General features: G+C 41.1%; 1 protein-coding gene across 1 annotated transcript in view; it reads left to right on the top strand.

The window, feature by feature from the left end:
* The window catches only part of CDH5 (cadherin 5), an 81,008-nt gene that overhangs the window by 22,096 nt on the left and 39,949 nt on the right, over nt 1–18,963 (top strand). The window contains exons 2-4 of the mRNA XM_056528399.1: nt 13,336–13,542; nt 15,417–15,714; nt 16,597–16,716. Of these exons, the coding sequence (XP_056384374.1) occupies nt 13,357–13,542; nt 15,417–15,714; nt 16,597–16,716 (604 nt within the window). The 5' untranslated portion in view covers nt 13,336–13,356. The remainder of the gene's footprint in view (nt 1–13,335; nt 13,543–15,416; nt 15,715–16,596; nt 16,717–18,963) is intronic.

Genomic DNA, 18,963 nt, shown 5'->3' with positions numbered 1-18,963 from the left:
CTCTCTGCTCTTGAGAAGAAAGGCATTACTAGGAAATAATATGTATAGAACAGGAAATCTCAGTTTAGTTTTTGCCCTAGTGGCCAGAATAGAAATTGCAAGATTTCAGGATTATTATAAAATAGAGATTGCAAAATGGAAAATGAATACATAAAAAAAACATTACCAAGATAAACATGTATAACATAAAAACAGTTAAACAATAGGTCATTTTCTGATTATATGTTTCTGATGAAACCCCAATCATACAAAAAGCCCTAGCTAGGCTCCTAGCAAACAGTTTAATTTGCAAAGGAGGAGAAGGCATCATCTGATGAGCTCCACTGGAGCAATTGGGCTATTAGATGGCCACCTTTAGGTGAAAACATGGACACCCCTAGTGCACCAGAGTGCTTATTAGTGGCTCTTTGCTCTGGTTTAAAGGGGTGTTCTGTATGATGTTTTTGTGCCCTTACAGGGTATATATCAACAAGGCTTTTCCTGATAGGATAAGGTAGAAAAACAACTATGGACATATTTGGTGCTAAAAATTACATATAAAGTTTAGAAACTGGGAACATTTTAGAAGTAAATGGAGTCCTGGGAACAATAAATAATTTAATATTTTAAGATGGAAAATAATATTGAATTAACCAATAACAGGTGGATTGTAGTTTCCATCCGTATTTGTTATAGGAGGCTGAACAAACTTCCCGCCATTCTAAACATATCATTAGTGATTGGGATGCGGCACTTAAACCATTTTAATAAGATGCAAATGAATGAAAATAGGAAATGATAATGTGAGTTTTAAAATGTTTTCTCCCAGTCCCATATCTGAACTACTCGCATCTTAATCACAACCCCAGACCCCTCTGATTGGCCGTTAATTAGCCAGGCTTTATTTTAATTAATCTACATATTCCACACCTTCCATTTGCATCTTATTAAGAAGCAGACGGCGCAATGTTAGACGGCACACACAGCAGTATGTAAAACAGGAGATGAAATGTGATAGCAAGTCATTTGGAAAATATAATTACAAAATCAGATATCTTAGGATATTAATACACTGAGGCATTAGATAAGAGCTGGTCCCTTCATTACTAGCACATCACATAGCTGATTGAATTACACCCTTATTTTAGGCCCTATTCATTTCCTACCTTGACTATTGCATCACAATGTTAATTGACAAAACGATGGTTGTCTATTTACTCTCATCCACAAAATCCTCCTTGAAATGCTTATGTATTTTATATCTTTCATCTAATTTTATCTCTTTTTCATTCACCAAAGAACAGATATTGGCCCGGATTTACTAAGAGTGGAGTGTTGTTTTCTTCTGTGGGTTTTAATACCCTACAATTTTTTTTCCACGGTATTTATTAAGGTTTCCCTACATTTTCCACTTTCCCTACATTTTGCTTTTTTTTACGCTCTGATCTGTAGGGTTTTCCTCAGGTCAAATCCACCACATTTTCTGTGGAAGCCTTAGTAAATATGTTGGGTTTTTGTGAAAATGTCAGGAACACGCACTCTTTTCAGCGGCCATGCCCACTTTTCCAGACGGTCAAGCCCCTTTTTGGGTTTTCTCAATAAAATAGTTAGTTAGTCGAGAGTTAGTTTTTTTTTTCAATTCTGGCGCACATTCTGGCGCAGATGGAATTTCTGGTGCACAACCCGACAATCTTCAATCTAAAATAGCTGTGCCATCCACAGTGACAGACTTTTGGGCTGACATTTTTGTGGAAGGAAAAAAGGAGACATTTTGAATGTCACTGCTGCCACTTTATTTCAATGTTTTGTCAAGGGACCTTTTTAACAAATAGACAACTTCTTTAACAACCCTATCTATTTAAATATAGAAAGGCATTCAAGGGATCAGGAAAGGATATACGCTGAGAGGTCTGGTGGCAAGCTCAAAAATGGGATCCCTACGTTTTTGCAGACATTTGCCTAATTTTTTGTATGAACACTTGTTTTAGATTATCATAATATAAAAGCAAAGCTCTCTTTTCCTATGCAAATGCATATGAAGTGCACTTCCGCTGTCATAGTAACATAGTAACTGAATTGATTGATAACTCTGCATCATATTTAACATTTCAGGTTCAGAACAGTAATTAAAAGGTGAATCCTATTAAGCACAGACTGTATAATAGCTGAGAGAGGAGAATTTCTTCAGAGAATTATCTTTGCCGCTGAAATTAGCAGTCACACTGAAGAAAATGTCCTGGATTACCTAATGCTCATAGGAAAATTTCACTTAGCGTAATTATAGAGCGCTGAAATCCTGCCAGTTCTCCTCCCACTCCTTCATATCTTACAGAACAGCGGCAGGAAACAACAGCGCAAAAGACGTGCTTTCACCTCTCCAGTAACCCCCAACAGTGCGAGTATCACCAGCACTCATCGGGAAGCAATGCACACTCTCGTTTTATTTCAGACACCTATTGTTTTACTGTTCTATATAAAACAGCTCATTACTAGATGAAGAACTCATAAAATCACAATGCTTTTCATATGCTTTGTTGACCTTTTAGCACATTTTTATTGAAGAACTGAACATTTTTGTAGCATATAATCAAAGCAACCTTTACCTATAAATGTCTAGCCACTTGTACTATGTCTAAGCAGAGATTTACCGAAGATGCTTAAAAAATTGACAAATTTTAGTAAAAGTGAACATTCAGGGTGAGCTGAGATATTTAAAGGGCTGGTTGTGTTTAAAATGGTTGTCCATGTGTGTCATAAGGATCCCTCTAAAACTGATTGCAGAGAGGCCTTCTTCAAGAATGTACAGTATTCAGCTGTAATAAAACTTTGAGCAAGTGTTTAATGGGGTACTTCACCCCTAGACATCATATCTGCTATCCAAAGGATAGGGGATAAGATGTCTGATCGCGGAAGCCCCGCCACTGGGGACCCCCGCGATCTCTGCTGTGGCACCCAGACATCTGGCACACGGAGCGAACTTTGTTCTGTGCCAGATGACTGGCAATGCGTGGCAGAGGCTCTTGATTTCACGCCCCGCTGGGGATGTCACACCCACGCCCCCTCAATGCGATGGTAGGGGGCGTTACGGCAGACTTGCATTGAGGGGGCTTGGCCATGATGTCACGAGTGGGGAGTGGCCGTGACATCACTAGCCTCCGGTGCTGCACCTGATGCTCTAAACGAAAGCCAGGTTCAGGAGGGAAATTGCAGGGGTTCCCAGCGAGGTGACCCCCGTCATCAGATATCTTATCCCCTATCCTTTGAATAGGGGATAAGATGTCTAGGGGTGGAGTACCCCTTCAAATATCCTGCAATGCCACAGCAGGGGAAATAATGCAATACATGGCTGCCATTGAAATCAACAGTAAAAGAGATAGGCTGGCTGGGTCCCCCATAGATAGAAAGAGGCACATTTGTTTTTTCTCTAAACCAATAAAACTCTTTAAATTTCCCTTTATTTCTATTCGGATATTCTGGGGCCTCTACCTTACTAAACAGTGCAAGCAGCAGAGTGGAAAAACGACATGTGTCAATTGAAACCAATGAAAGCCCCTTGTGTTTGCATAGGTTTTTTTCTAGATACTCTGGTTTTCCCCCACATTTCAAAACATACTTATAGGTGATCAAAGAAGGAATGAAGATAGACGGACGACTCACCCAGGTAGCAAAAATTCTTCTTTATTCAGAGTTTGCAGCATAAAATAACAGCAGGTACAGGGGGGTCTGTCAGCAGGAACGCAGGGCTGTGGAGTGCAACGACCGTATCGCTTCTCACTGAAGCTTCTTCCGGCCTCCAGATGCTTCAGTCCAAAGCGATACGGTCGTTGCACTCCACAGCCCTGCTTTCCTGCTGACAGACCCCCCTGTACCTGCTGTTATTTTATGCTGTAAGCTCTGAATAAAGAAGAATTTTTGCTACCTGGGTGAGTCGTCCGTCTATCTTCATTCCTTCTTTGATGCTGTATGAAAGACTTTGTTCTTTATCAGACGTAGACGCTCCCCATAGCACCCAGTACAGCAGGTTACATACCCCGGATAGTCCGGACAGGACAATTTGACCTATAGTCGAGTAGACAGTGCCTGGTGCTCCTCTCCTTATCACAATTCATACTTATTGGTGAATTTAGATTGTGAGCCCCAGTGGGGACAGGGACCAATTTGAGTGTACAATGCTGCGGAATCTATGTGTGCTATATAAATAAAGAATAAGTATTATTATTTTAATTAGTGTAAAAACAAAAACTGGTTTCCACGGGTCCAGCTGCAGTAATCAGGGGAGTCTGCCATAGTACAACATAGTCCCCTTTGTAGTTCATGAGCATCTGTGGACATTCCAAGTCCTTCAGAGCAGAGAATCAGATTAAATATATTTTTGGCACTGCCATATTTCTCAATGCTGATGTGACTTCCAAATGTCTTATCTGCATCATATCAAACATGATTATTTATTGTGGACTAGCTGAGTACCCGGAGCTGTCTGGTTTTTCCTACCTAATCCTTGTGGGGGAGGAAAAGCAGCAAAGGAGGAAATTTTTGTCCTCATATCCCGTCCCTAAATCCTGACCCCATATCTCCTCCTAATATCCCGACCCCAAATCCCCCCCTCATATTCCGACCTCATATCTTGTCCCCAAATTTTGTTCTCCTATCTCGACCTCATATCCTGTCCCCATATCCTGTCCTCATATCATGTCCTCATATCCCATCCCTATACCCTGTCCTCATATCCCAACCTCATATCCCATCCTCATATCCTGTCCCTATATCCTGTCCCTATATCCCGACCTCATATCCCGTCTCCATATCCCGTCCTCATATCCCATCCTCATATCCTGACCTCATATCCCGACCTCATATCCCAACCTCATATCTCGACCTCCTATCCCATCCTCATAGCTAATCCTCATTTCTAATCCTCATATCCCGTCCTCAAGTGGGGCTGTGTTGTGATAAAGATATTGTAAACTGAAAATAAAAGGGTGTGGCTTAAAAGGTGGGCATGTCTTTGCGAGATGGGACATGGCATGCAGCCAGACTGATGCATTCACCAGAAGTAGAGCGGAGCTTGTGGAGTAAGGCACCAGAAGTCCTATATAATTGCATGGGACTTGAAACTAAAACCCCATCCTTCACATATGGGGGCAGCTTAGGGGTTAATTTAACTATTATATATTTTTATTTGACATATAAATAGCATGTGACCAAGTATTATCAAAATATCTCCAGCTGTTTGGAAGTTATGCAGTAACATATATTTCCCATAGACTTGTATGGGACTATAAATAAAAATAATGACTCTCGCAAATGTGGGTGGGTAAGGGTTAAATTACCTATCCTATTTTGTTGTTGACATATAAGTAACATGTGTGCCAAGTTTCATGTTAATATCTTTAGCGGTTTGGAAGTGATGCTGGAACACATACACACACATTGAGCTTTATATATATAGACTAGCTGAGTACCCGGCTTTGCTCGGTTTTTCCTTCCTAATCCTTGTTGTGGAGGAAAATCAACAGAGGAAGCTTTGACTTCATATCTGTCCTCATATGTTATTGTCATATCCCAACCCCATATCGCAACCTCCTATCCCGTCCTCCTATCCCAACCTCCTATCCCAACCTCCTATCCCGACCTCCTATCCTGTCCTCCTATCCCGACCTCCTATCCCGTCCTCCTATCCCGACCTCCTATCCCATCCTCCTATCTCGACCTCCTATCTCGACCTCCTATCCCGACCTCCTATTCCGACCTCCTATCTCAACCTTCCATCTTAACCTCATATCCTGTCCTCCTATCTTGACCTCCTATCTCGACCTCCTATCTTGACCTCCTATCCCGATCTCCCATCCCGACCTTCTATCCTGTCCTCCTATCCCGACCTTCTAGCCCAACCTCCTATCCCGTCCTCATATCCCGTCCTCATATCTCGACCTCCTATCTTGACCTCCTACCTCAACCTCCTATCTCGACCTCCTATCTATACCTCCTATCCTGACCTACTATCCCGACCTCATATCCCGTCCTCATATCCCGACCCGTAATATGTGTTCCAGGTATTGAAATATCTCCAGCCGTACGGAAGTTATGTGGGAACATACATTTCCCATTGATTTGCATGGGACTTTATACAAAAAAAACATGACCCTCACAAATGGGGGGTAGTTAAGGGTTAAATTAGGGATTCATTGGTCCCCCTTCCCCGCTGCATAAACAACTTGTGGTACTTCATCTCATGCAACCTTGGATGCCTTACAGTTGATAGATAACATCAAATTAAGTGATAGTCAATGACCACACCAGATACTGTGACATCACTACCCCCAGCTTGTTAGAGAGTACCTCTCATGATCTTGTTAAATATTACAATCCTCCCAGGTCACTGTCCCCATCATGATAAACCACCCCTGCCTTTATTTTTATAATTTTTTAGTTCTCTACCTTGATATTGCTCTGTATTTTATGCTCAGTCTCAGACTGACTGGGAAGGGGCGTTACCCACCAGGCGTGACATCATGTGAAGCCATACAGGGGAAAACTTCCTTCTTCACTCTGCTACACCCAGCCCAGAGCAGTTCAGTGTGAGATGAGCTATGGTTGGATAAGGCTGCACACACCCCTTTGTCTGTGCAAGAGATGGGGGAAATGTGCTCTGGACAGGTAGGGAGACACCTAGTTGCAGCTTTTTTAAACACAAATAAAACATAGAAAACTTCAAAAAAAAAATTATAAACAAAGTACATTAAAATACTTTTTTAATTACCCTAAGGAGTGCCTTGACCCATAGAAATTGTTTTTCTTACATACATCTGTGTTTAAACCCATCTAGATAAACTGTTCTAAATTTATATATTTGTACCTCCTGCAAGACACCTAAATCAGCACCGGCCACCTACTGCTGAGTGTGCAGACTCTTAGCTCAGCTATTATCTCCGATAACATGGACACTGTAGCACATTATTTCCAGTGTCTGCTGGTTGAATATAAAACAATGTTTTTGGTAGATTAAAAAGCTCACGTTAAAGCAGCTGTAATATCGCTCTCCGATCAAAGCAATTTGGTGCCTTCAATCTGTAAATGTCACGGGGCTGCTGACTCCTGAATCACACAATTAATGGAGGTGGCCGACACTTCACAAACCATTTGTTTTTAAGGCACCAAATCAGATTTAGTTCTCCAGACAGCAAAGCTAAGAAGATATTGTATGTAACATAAGCAATCTTATAAATACACCCCGTCCCCGATTTGTGTGGACCCTTGGACAACGTAGTCTCAGTGGGCTTCCTGCCTACCTCAAATGTGGCTCCACAGATTACCCAGGTTTGCCTGGTGCTGTCCCCAGCCCTGCATACCAATCTAAGATACTGCTATATTTATTAAAAAATTACATTAGTTTGAATTAAGAATACTTGAGAGTGCATGCATTTGTCCTCCCACAGCCATAGCGCCTTTAGCAATAAATTCTAATGAAAAGAAAAAATAGGCTACTATCAGCCATTTTTATGTGTGCTTTGTTTCTTGCAACTGTGGTGCAACCCTCAGCATGGCACCACTAAACGTTTCCCAGTATAAAGCTTCCCAATGCTATAAAGCTTTCCCAGTATAAAGCTTCCCAATGCCAGAGCCCAGTCTCTCATGTTGAATAAATTGGGCATTGTTTATGTTTTTATTTCAGAGAGAACTAACAATGGGTCACATTTCCTATATGAAACAAACTCGCATTTTTAATATAAATTCTCCGATACAATGTTGATAGGAACCCAATGAACTCCATTATACGTCAATCAGAATCTTCACACTCAATTATATGACAGATTAAACTATCAATTTAAGTGGAAACTATAGCACTGATGCAAACAGAGCTTAAAGGGGTATTCCGGCCAAAGACATCTTATCCCCTATCCCCTCTCCTGCTCTGGACAGTTCCTAAAATGGACAGAGGTGTCAGCAGAGAGCACTGTGGTCAGCCAGAAAGGGAATTCAAAAAGAAAAGAAAAGAACTAGCTGTGGATCATAACAGCAGCTGGAGTACTTGAAGGATTGAGATTTTTTAATAGAAGTGATTTACAAATCTGTTCAACTTTCTGGCACCAGTTGATTTAAAAAAAAATGTTTTCCAGGGGAGTACCCCTTTAACCCCACCCCTCTGAGCTACCATATAATATTAAAAGGCTAATAACTACCGTAGGCAGTTACTGGAAGCCCATTCTTCCCATTCACCTATTAGGATAACATTACCACAAGCTTTACTGAAAAAAATATATTTAAAGTGAAAAACCAAATATAGGGAAAACACATAATTTAAAATCTGGTGTGTACCCTCTGTCACAAGATAGTTTCACTGAAAGTCTGCCATCTGGCCACCAAATGGACACACTAATGAATCATAAGGATTATATGCAGTCTAACCCTAATACTCAGAGGGCAAACACACAATTTAAAAAGTAAAATCACTGCCCCCATCAACTTGTTTTGCCACGCTCAGTGGCTTAGTGTAGAGGTAGCGGGCATATGCGTATTAGGCCCCCACTGTGCTCCATATACTATTAAGCCCCTCTTTGTGCCCACATATAATATTAGGCCCCATTTTGTGCCCCCCATATAGTATTAGACCCCCACTGTGCCCCATATAGTATTAGACCCCACTGTGCCCCATATAGTATTAGACCCCACTGTGCCCCATATAGTATTAGACCCCACTGTGCCGCCATATAGTATTAGACCCCACTGTGCCGCCATATAGTATTAGATCACTCTCTGTGCCCAGATATACTATTGGGCCCCGTGAAAGAAAAAAAAATCTCACCTGTCTCACCACTCCCTCGCCACACCTCTCCCAATGTGTGCTCTTATCTCCTAGTACAGAGACACTGCCTCTGGTAGTCTCTGATGCCTCGTTGCCCATCCTTCAACTGTATATGTGTCTTAAAGCTGTGCTCACCTGGGGATCTTGGATGTGTCCCGGATTCCTGGGAGGGCTGCAACTGCCTGGGCAGTGATGATCGTGGTCACCTCAGTCATCATGTTCCTAGTGGCATAGGGGGAGATTTATCAAAACCTGTGCAGAGGAAGAGTGGTGCAGTTGCCCATAGCAACCAATCAGATTGCTTCTTTCATTTTCCACAGGCCTCAAAAGGCCTGTGGAAAATGAAAGAAGCTATCTGATTGGTTGCTATGGGCAACTGCACCACTCTTTCTCTGCACAGGTTTTAATAAATCTCCCCCATAGAATTGTTAAGAAGTGCTTAGAATTGTACTATAGTAAAGAAACATCTGACTAATAAATATAAAAACACTGAAGCAGCAAACTCAAAACTTTTGGCAACAGAACCAGTCTCAAAACTTTTGGCAACAGAACCAGTCTCAGAACTTTTGGCCACGACTGTATAATTACTCTTCTGAACTGCAAATCCTTTTTCCAGTGCAAGATATAGTAACACTTAAAGGGGTACTCCAGTGGAAAACATTTGATTATTATTATTATTTATTATTATTATTATTATTATTATTATTTTCAAATCAACTTGTTCCAGAAAGTTAAACAGATTTGTAAATTACTTCTATTAAACAAATCTTAATCCTTCCAGTATTTATCAGCTGCTGTATGAACCAGAGGAAGTTGAGTTGTTCTTTTCAGCCTGACCACAGTGCTCTCTGCTACCTTTGTCCATGTCAGGAACCATCCAGACTAGGGGCAAATCCCCATAGCAAACCTCTCCTGCTCTGGATAGTTCCTGATACGGACAAAGGTGTCAGCAGAGAGCACTGTGGTCAGACAGAAAATAAAAGAACTTCCTTTGGAGCATACAGCAGCTGATAAGTACTGGAAGAATTACATTTTTAAATAGAAATCATTTACAAATCTGTTTAACTTTCTGGCACCAGTTTATTTGAAAAAAAAAATTTCCACTGGAGTACCCCTTTAAGTGGTCCTTCTGTTCCCTTATTTATTTCAATGTTAAAACTACCCTGCTAGAAAATTACATTTTAAAGCCACAGCTGGGTTTTTTTCTCTTTTAAGATGTTAATAACATTCCTCCTTGCTAAATTTTAAGGAATAAAATAATAAAACCTTGGAGCCACAATGAGAAATCCCATATTATAAATATTCTCAGAGAGAATAAAAGAATTACTGCCAGACTGAATAAATATCACAAATATTATCTTTATTTTCTGTAAAATACTCCCTGGAAATTAAAGAAATCCTGAGTATCAAGACAAATAAATCCATTAGTAAGGAGGGGAAAAAATCTGCCTTATATATAGAGTTTTATAAATGTAGAATCGCAGATCTCACCTCTGGAAATGGCAGCTTTATTAATTGTCGGGTTACTCTTGACTCACAGTAATAGGAGTAATAAAACTGCACCAATTTTTCCCATTGACTGTAATAAGCAGTCAATATTAGAGCATGTTTAACCTTCCATTAACCTTGCATGGAAAAATCTAGAAGCCAATTCTTTCCGTTTTATGAAGATGGGTTTATTATGAACGAGTCAGGTTTATTCAGCTTAATAGCCTCCGCTGGGAATTGTAAATGAAATGTCTTTCAACAAAAATTTCATGGCCGCCTACAACATTATTTTTCGTAAATACTCTCCAGGGATTTCTCACAAAGGTAAATCAATTTCAATGTATGTACTCACAACAGATACCAGATAGATCTCAGTGTTCCCACTATTTTCCCTAAAATCCGTGTGAGGGGTTTCTTAGTGATGCTTTATTCCAGGGAAGCTAAATGGCAATCTATTGCAAACACAGAGTTATCATCCAACTTTTCCAGATTCCTGAAAATAGACTAATCATTTCTCTCCTACCCTTGTATCACTCCATGACTATCAATCTGCGAAAGCTAAGTCATTTCCCATGTGACCCAGCTTTCCCAGATACCACAACAGAAAATCTGTTATGCACATGTGCCCTTCAGGATCCTTGGAAAGCTGGATGACATCCTGAAGGAAAAACTATAATGCTCACCATATTGCCTTCACCCTGATATGCCAACTTAACAGAAAAAAGCAACCAAGATATATATTACTGGAGATACAATATTCTCTGATAGGCTGAGTTCACATTAGGTTTTCAGTAATACCGGCCCGTATGTAATTTTTTTCAATGAGCCAACCGGAGAGAAACGCTGACTCTGGTTGGCTCATTTTTGCCCCATATGCGTTTTCCCACCGGACCTAAAACCGTAGAGTACCATTATGGTCCCGTATTGCAAAAACGTAATGTGAACCTAGCCTTACTCTGTGTACAAATTTTAACCATATACAGTTTGAAAAATGATGTCCGGTTGCATCCGTTTTTTAAGAAAAAAAATGTAAACGTTTTTAACTTTTCATTCCATTGTAAATAAAGTTTCACTTGTTTGATTGAAATTGCAAGAAAAAAACTGTGCAAAGTCAAAAATCATATGGTGAAAACCGGATGGAACCGTACACACATACAGTTCTGTACGGTTTCCACTGACTCCAATAAAAAAAAAATTTTAAAGTATAAGTTTCAATACAGTTTTTCACCTGGACCAAAAACCGTGGTAGGCTTTGGTTTTGGGTATGGGAAAAAAAACTGGCAAAACTGAACAGGATGCAAAATGGACATAACTGAATGCACCTTTTGGCGTGCGGTTTTCAATGGAGAGTCAATGCATACGGTTTTCAATATGGTTCTGTACGGTTTTCAATATGGTTCTGTATAAGGGAACTGTATTGCAAAAAACGTGGTGTGAACCCAGCCTTACACATATTCTGCCTTCATTGAGTGGCTTGTATATAGTGATGTTGCTTTTAGAGCTTACAACTGCTGCATTATTAATGAAGAAATTAATAATAGTTAATATGTAACAAATATATGTGGAAAATCATATGACAGCAATAGCTGAAATCCATATGTAACATCCCTTGTGTCTCCAAGTGTTCTTGTCGCCCATACCAACAAATTAGAGGAGATCTATGCAGTGGTCCCTTAACTTACAATGGCCTCAGGTAACAACATTGAGGGACCACTGTATAGGGCGCCTGTTGTGTATTAGTTTAGGGGGTCTGGTACCTATATTTGTTAAAGAGCTTGACCTGGTGTCTGTTTATTTTGGAGTGGGATCATTTGCGTTACTTGTGATTCACATTACAGAACTCACCGATGTGCTGCAAGTCCATCTCTCTTTATATACATAACAATATCCTGCTTGCCTTAGAAGCAGCTTATTGGCATTGCATGTTGTTCTGTAATATAAAGTCTACATCTAAATCCTTCTCTAAAAGTGACACCCACCTATTCTCCTCCTAGTCTTCCATGGACTGAATTGTAGTACAAGGCTTTGTGCCATCTGCAAAAATAAACATAATGGCCCTTATTTACTAAGAGTGTTGTGTAGGTTTCTTTGTGGGTTTTAATTCCCTACAATTTATTTTCCACGGTATTTACTAAGATTTCCCTACAGTTTCCACTTTCCCTACACTTTGCTTTTTTTACACATGCTCTGATCTGTCGGGTTTTCCTCAGCTCAAATCCACCACATTTTATGTGGAAACTTTAGTAAATATGTTGGGATTTTGTGAAAATGTCGGGAACACGCTCCTTTTCTGTGACCACGCCCCTTTTCCCGAAGACCACACCCCTTTTTCGAATTTTCTAAGCAAAATGGAGAGTTAATTGGGGTTTATTCAATTCAGACGCAATTTCAGGCGCAAATTCAGGCGCAGACAGAATTTCAAGCGCATATTCTGGCGCAGATAGAATTTCAGGTGCAATGCGCCCGAAACTGGTGCACAACCCGACAAAACATGTCGGGTTTGCAATAGTAAATACGGGCCAATGTTGTTAATCCCATCAACCTCCCATCCATCCTTTTTAAGCTGGTCATTTAGAGGCCTTATTCTAGTTTGCAACCTTTTTACAGCTCTTGATAGTTTACCACCTTGTATGCCACAGTCAAACCATGACCACAGCATGCAAGGAGTTTGTGAATTGATCGATGGGTCAATTATCAGGTGCTGATAGGATATCATGGTAGTTTTCTGAAGGCCTCCAGGCTTAGCGGGTCTGCCTACCTAGCCCTGTCTCAAGCACAGCCAAGTACATTGTCTCTCAGAGTTATGCTGACAAGCATAACACACTGTATTATACAGTGTACTGAATAATATCAGTGATTATAAGATTGCACATACTTTGGATATCACATTTGTTCTGGAGCGTATAGACATCATGGTCTTCTGTAATGCCTGCAGAGCCTTATGCAGTTAGCCCCCCACCAGCATGAAATGGCTAATAACAGAGGCAATAGTATGCATGAATCAGCACAGAGGACACTGCTCATACTTCATATACAAGTAAATAATCACTGTGTTTCTTTTACAGGGCGCTGAAGATCCAGCTAGGATGAAGTTACTATTCCTTCATCTTCTGGTTATCAGCAACATCTTCTGTGTGGTCCTGTGTACTAAAAAGACTGCACACCAAGAAAGTCAATACATTGCGACCAACCGACGTGTAAAGAGAGAGTGGGTGTGGAATCAGATGACTGTTCCCGAAGAGCAAACAAATATTCCATATTTCATAGGAGGGGTAAGAAAATAGAATGTATTGTACAGAGTCAAAGGAACAACCTGGATCCAATATGCACAAAAAGGTAGTCCTTGACCCTGAGGTACACTCTGATGTGGTCTCCTAGTACTGTGGTACCCATGCTGTAATGTGCAAATAACTTCATCCAGAAACAAGGATAGACTGGAAAAACGGAAACAGTCTTTACTTGAAATACTATGTGCACACCAGTACAGTGACCCCCCGACCTACGATGGCCCCGACATACGATAATTTCAACATGCGATGGCCTCTCAGAGGCCATCGCATGTTGAAAGCAGCATCAACATACGATTCTTTTTTATGTCAGGGCCATCGCATAAACGGCTATCCGGCAGCGCAGACTGCTTCAGCTGCCACCGGATAGCCGTTTACGGTGCCCCGTGTGCTCCGGTGATGTCTCTTACCTGTCCTCAGGGCTCCAGCGCGTCCTCTTCGGGATCCCCTGCATCGTCAGCGCTCTCCATCGTTGTCATCACGTTGCTGCGCACGCCGTCCCGTCATCCAATAGGAGCGGCGTGCGTAGCGACGTGATGGCGGCGACGGAGAGCGCAGATGCCGGGAAAGAAGAGGCGTTGCCGGAGCGTCGGGACACCTCAGGGACGGCGACATCCAGGGCAGTGGTGACAAGCGGTGACGGTCCTGAGCGGCGGGGACAGGTGAGTACAACTTCCTCTAACAGTGGTCTACAACCTGCGGACCTCCAGATGTTGCAAAACTACAGCACCCAGCATGCCCAGCATGCTGGGTGTTGTAGTTTTGCAACATCTGGAGGTCCGCAGGTTGTAGAGCACTGTCCTATACTTTACATTGCACGGATCCCTCAACATGCGATGGTTTCAACAAACGATGGTCCGTTTGGAACGGATTACCATCGTATGTTGAGGGACCACTGTACAAACTCCTTACAGCACAGGTTAGTGCAATGCTTACACAGTCTTTAGATTAAGTTTATAAAGTTTGGGCATAGTTCCCTTTGGTAATAGAAATACTATAAAATAGTCTCTAAAACACTCTAAGCACATTTAGTGTTGGGAGGTGCAAAGACCAGTTAAGGTACACTATACGTAGAAAGGTCTTCACAGCTAGGATCATTGTGGTAAATGTGTAGAAGACTTTACCCACGGTTGGCAGCATTACGACTTTCTATCACAGAGTACTAGACAAAAACAGTCAGAAAATGTAAGCCCCGCAGCATTGCCTCTGTCCAAAAGACCATAAAGAGTCAAGTAATGGCAGAAGAGTACTTGTACAGCTTCTATCTCTTCTGGCTTAGAGACTTTTTTTTAGCACAAGGCCTAAACATAACAAAATGTGAAAAAATAAAGGGTATAACATTTTTTTTAAAGTGTACTGTAAGACAAGTTTAACTCACAATAGCCAAACAGGACTAAATTGTCAGGATACATTCCACATCTGCACTACAACCTTTATAACAAAGCAGTGTGTAGATACAGGGACATGCATATATACTAGGTAGAATTCCCCAAGATACCGTTAAACTCATCATTTTAATTTTGATAAGGGGGTAGTCTAAGTAAATCCACAATAATATGGGGACAACATTCCACCTTCATGGAGATGTTTCTCTGGGCAGACTGGAGTTTAGTAGCCAAGGCAATGGTGCTTCGTCAAATCTGCCCTTTCCTAAGGGAATCCAGTCAAAGATCATGGCAATTGGTAGACATTTATAAAAAAAAATTTAATTATTAATCCCCCATCCAACAGGTACATATCAAAATGGGGCAGAAATCTGCATTGGACACCACTCTTAGTTGCTGTTTTAAGAATATATACATTTTTTATGCCAATAATCGATGTTTAGTAATCCATTTTGTTTTGTTTTGTTTTTTTAGATTAAATCTAGTAAGATTAACGGGAATGTATCAAATGCAATGTACATGCTGGAGGGAGAGTTTGCTAACACACGCTTCAAAGTTAGAGAAAATACAGGAGACATCTATGGCTATGAGAGGCTGGATCGCGAGGAGAAAGCACAGTATAACTTGACAGCTCTGCTTGTAGATATAAAGACCAAGAAAACCTTAGAGCCTCCTGAGACATTTTTGATTAGACTCATTGATATTAATGACAATGCACCAGCTTTTACACAAGAGTCGTACAATGCATCAGTCCCAGAGATGTCTGCAACAGGTATGCACTTAATTTGAAAATGTTATAGGGGTATAAGCCTAGGAGAGAGCCAAGACGCCACTAAACTTGGCCAAATCCCTCTAGATCAGTTGTCTCCAAACTGTGGCCCTGCAGATGTTTCAAGACTACAACTCCCACCCTGCCCGGACAGGCGCAGTTTGAAAACATTTATATCCACAGGGACAATGTTTTATATATATATATATTTATATTGTGAGAAGGTGAAAGGTATCGTGGTGGATGGGCGTTTTGTGTCACCAAGGCTCCTGGCTTTGGTGAAGTAAGAGCCGTATTTATTCAGTGTCTGTGCTGCGATGCAGACTGACACTGTGGCCGTAGTATGGCTGGAAGGCCAATCCGGGACGGCTCTTACTGGGAATGACCAAGTGCAGGGTGGGGGCCATTCCCCACAATCCAGGCCACCTTTTGTTGGCCTTAAAGGCAACCTGTTTCACCAGCTGAGGGGGATTTGCTAGTTGTAGCTCCCACTGACAGAAAGAGCTGAGAGTGGAGTTCTTCCCTGTGTTTGCTCCAAGGTTGGAAGCTGGTGAGCAGCCTGCCTGGAGGCCAGGAAAAGACTTGCCTGATGCCGCATGGCATGGTCTGAGGTGTGAACAAACACCTAACAAATACAGGTGGACTTTTTGTTATGTTTTCCTTTTTTCTGCATTTAAAGACTGTTTTCTGTGGGAAAAGTGTGAATAAAACACTGAACTTTGATTTGGATATATTATATATATATATATTATATATATACCAGTAGGGTAGAGCTATGGCCAATGATCTGATGATGTTTTTGTGATAGCTTCTGCAAAATGTTTCATATAAGCAAGGGAACACTGTGGCCTTTAATATTCCAGTATTTATATTTCTGTAAAATAGATGTCTTGGTGACCAAGATAACAGCAGTAGATCCAGATGATCCCACAGTTGCTGGACATGCCATAGTAACATACAAAATCGTTCAAGGATATGAACACTTTAAAATCAATGAAAACACAGGTGAGTCAACACTAAATGGTGAGTGGAGGAAACTAGGGGTAAGATTAAAATTTTTAACAACAGGTTCCCTACTTGGAGGACACCTGTGGTGTGGTGTGTCACAGAATATTATACTGTAATAGTAAAATATTGCCAAGTAAGGGTGAATCCGCAAAAACATTTTCACCAGGTGAAACTACAGCTCCCTGTAAGATCTAAGCAGTGGCAAGGTTATGCTGGGAGTTTTTCTTTCACTAATCATAACTGCAGAACTTACAAGTGACTACAGCACTGATGGGACTAGTCAGGCAGAATACACAATGGTATCTGTGATTTACAGGTGATGTCTTCTCTATAAACTTTTTTCTTCTCCACTCTCTCCACTCTTTATCCTCTGAATATAACTCTGCTACATACTGTAGCCCCTGAATATAACCCTGCCAGACACTATGCTCGCTGAATATAATGTTGCCAAACACTGTACCCTCAAAATATAACCATGCCAAACACTGTACCCTCAAAATATAACCCTGCCAGACACTGTACACTCTGAATATAACCCTGTCAGACATGTGCCCCCTGAATATAACTTTTACACAGTCTGAACCCTCTGAATATAACCTGCCATTCACTGAACCACCTGAATATAATACTGCCACAGACTGTGCCCCCTGAATATAATACTGACATACACTGTACCCTCTGAATATAACCCTGACACACACTGTGCCCTCTAAATATATACCCTATTACATCCTTTACCCCTGAATATAACTCTGTACCACAGCTCCACATAGTGTTCACCATGAATATGGGACTGCCACACACTGCGTACTCTAAATAAAATGCTGCCACATACTATAGCCCCTGAAACTGTTTGTCTATAAATTCTATACAGTATTCACCATACTATAAAATTCAATACACACCGTGTCCCACAAATAAATTAATTACATTCTGTGCCCCCATAAATGAATTACATACATTGTGCCTCCAATAATTAATATACTGTTTCCTGTACCTATGAATGAATATACTGTGTCCCCATATCATATATAAATTAATACACTATGTCCCCATATCATATATGAATGAATATACAGTCTCTCCACATATAAATTGATACACTGTGTCCTCATATCATGCATAAATTAATATACTGTGCCTCCATATCATATATTATTTAATACATTATGGGGGAGATTTATCAAAATGTGTGCGGAGCACAAGTGGTGCAGTTTCCCATAGCAACCAATCAGAATGCTTCTTTATTTTTAAAAGAGGCTTCTGAAAAGTAAAAGGAGCAATCTGATTGGTTGCTATGGTCAACTGTACTACTTTCGCTCTGCACAGGTTTTGATAAATATCCCCATTTGCCCCTATCTGGCCTCAGCTAATCAGGCCCTACACCTAGATTATGTAAGCATGCTACCTACATCCTGAAAATTCAATTGTAAGGGTGTACTAAGTATGCATCCACAACTGAACACATGCAGGGAACCGGTGTTTGCCAAACTGGCTGTTATTTTATTTGACTAAGAGTCAACCATGGAGAAAACACTAGTCACACCGGAATTTTTTGTTTGTTTGTTTAGAACACTGGGTGAGGCGCCAGGGGCTCGTGACATCATGGCCATGCTCCTTGTGACATCACACCAAGCCCCCTCCCATAGAGTTCCATTGAGGGGACATGGTGTGACATCATGAGGGCGTGGCCTTGATGTCACGTGCCCCTGGCGCTGCACCCAGCATTCTGAACGAACGCCGATTGCTGCACAGAAATCATGGGGGTCCCAGCGGCGGGACGCCCGCGATCAGAAATCTTATCCCCTATCCTTTGGATAGGGAAAAGGATGACTAGGGGTGGAGTACCGCTTTAAGGGTTATTGTCATTAGTAAAATATTTTAACATGTTGCCTACACATGTCAAAGCTTTTGATGACACTGGGTCTCACTCCTCGGACCTGCTGTGATTGTTGATTATTAGCTGGGGTAGCAAGCGCAAGCCAGCCAGCAGACCCAAACTTTTTTCTGTCTCTATGCAGACTTGTATAGAAACATGGTTGGATCTACAGGCAGGGAGACACTCACTTTCCCAGCTAAGAACTTGCGATTGCAGCAGATCTCAGGAGAGAGACCCAGTGGGATCATAACTTTTGACATAAGTAGACAACATGTCAAAAGTTTTTACTAATCACAGTAACACTTTAACTCTGAATTATACCTCAAAGAGGCAGGTCCTATTACATTTTTATGAAAATTAGACTG

Source organism: Hyla sarda, chromosome 6 (genome assembly GCF_029499605.1).
Source record: "Hyla sarda isolate aHylSar1 chromosome 6, aHylSar1.hap1, whole genome shotgun sequence".
Lineage (NCBI taxonomy): Eukaryota > Metazoa > Chordata > Amphibia > Anura > Hylidae > Hyla > Hyla sarda.
The sequence above is the reverse complement of the archived record's forward strand: the minus strand, read 5'-3'. Positions and strand labels throughout refer to the sequence as shown.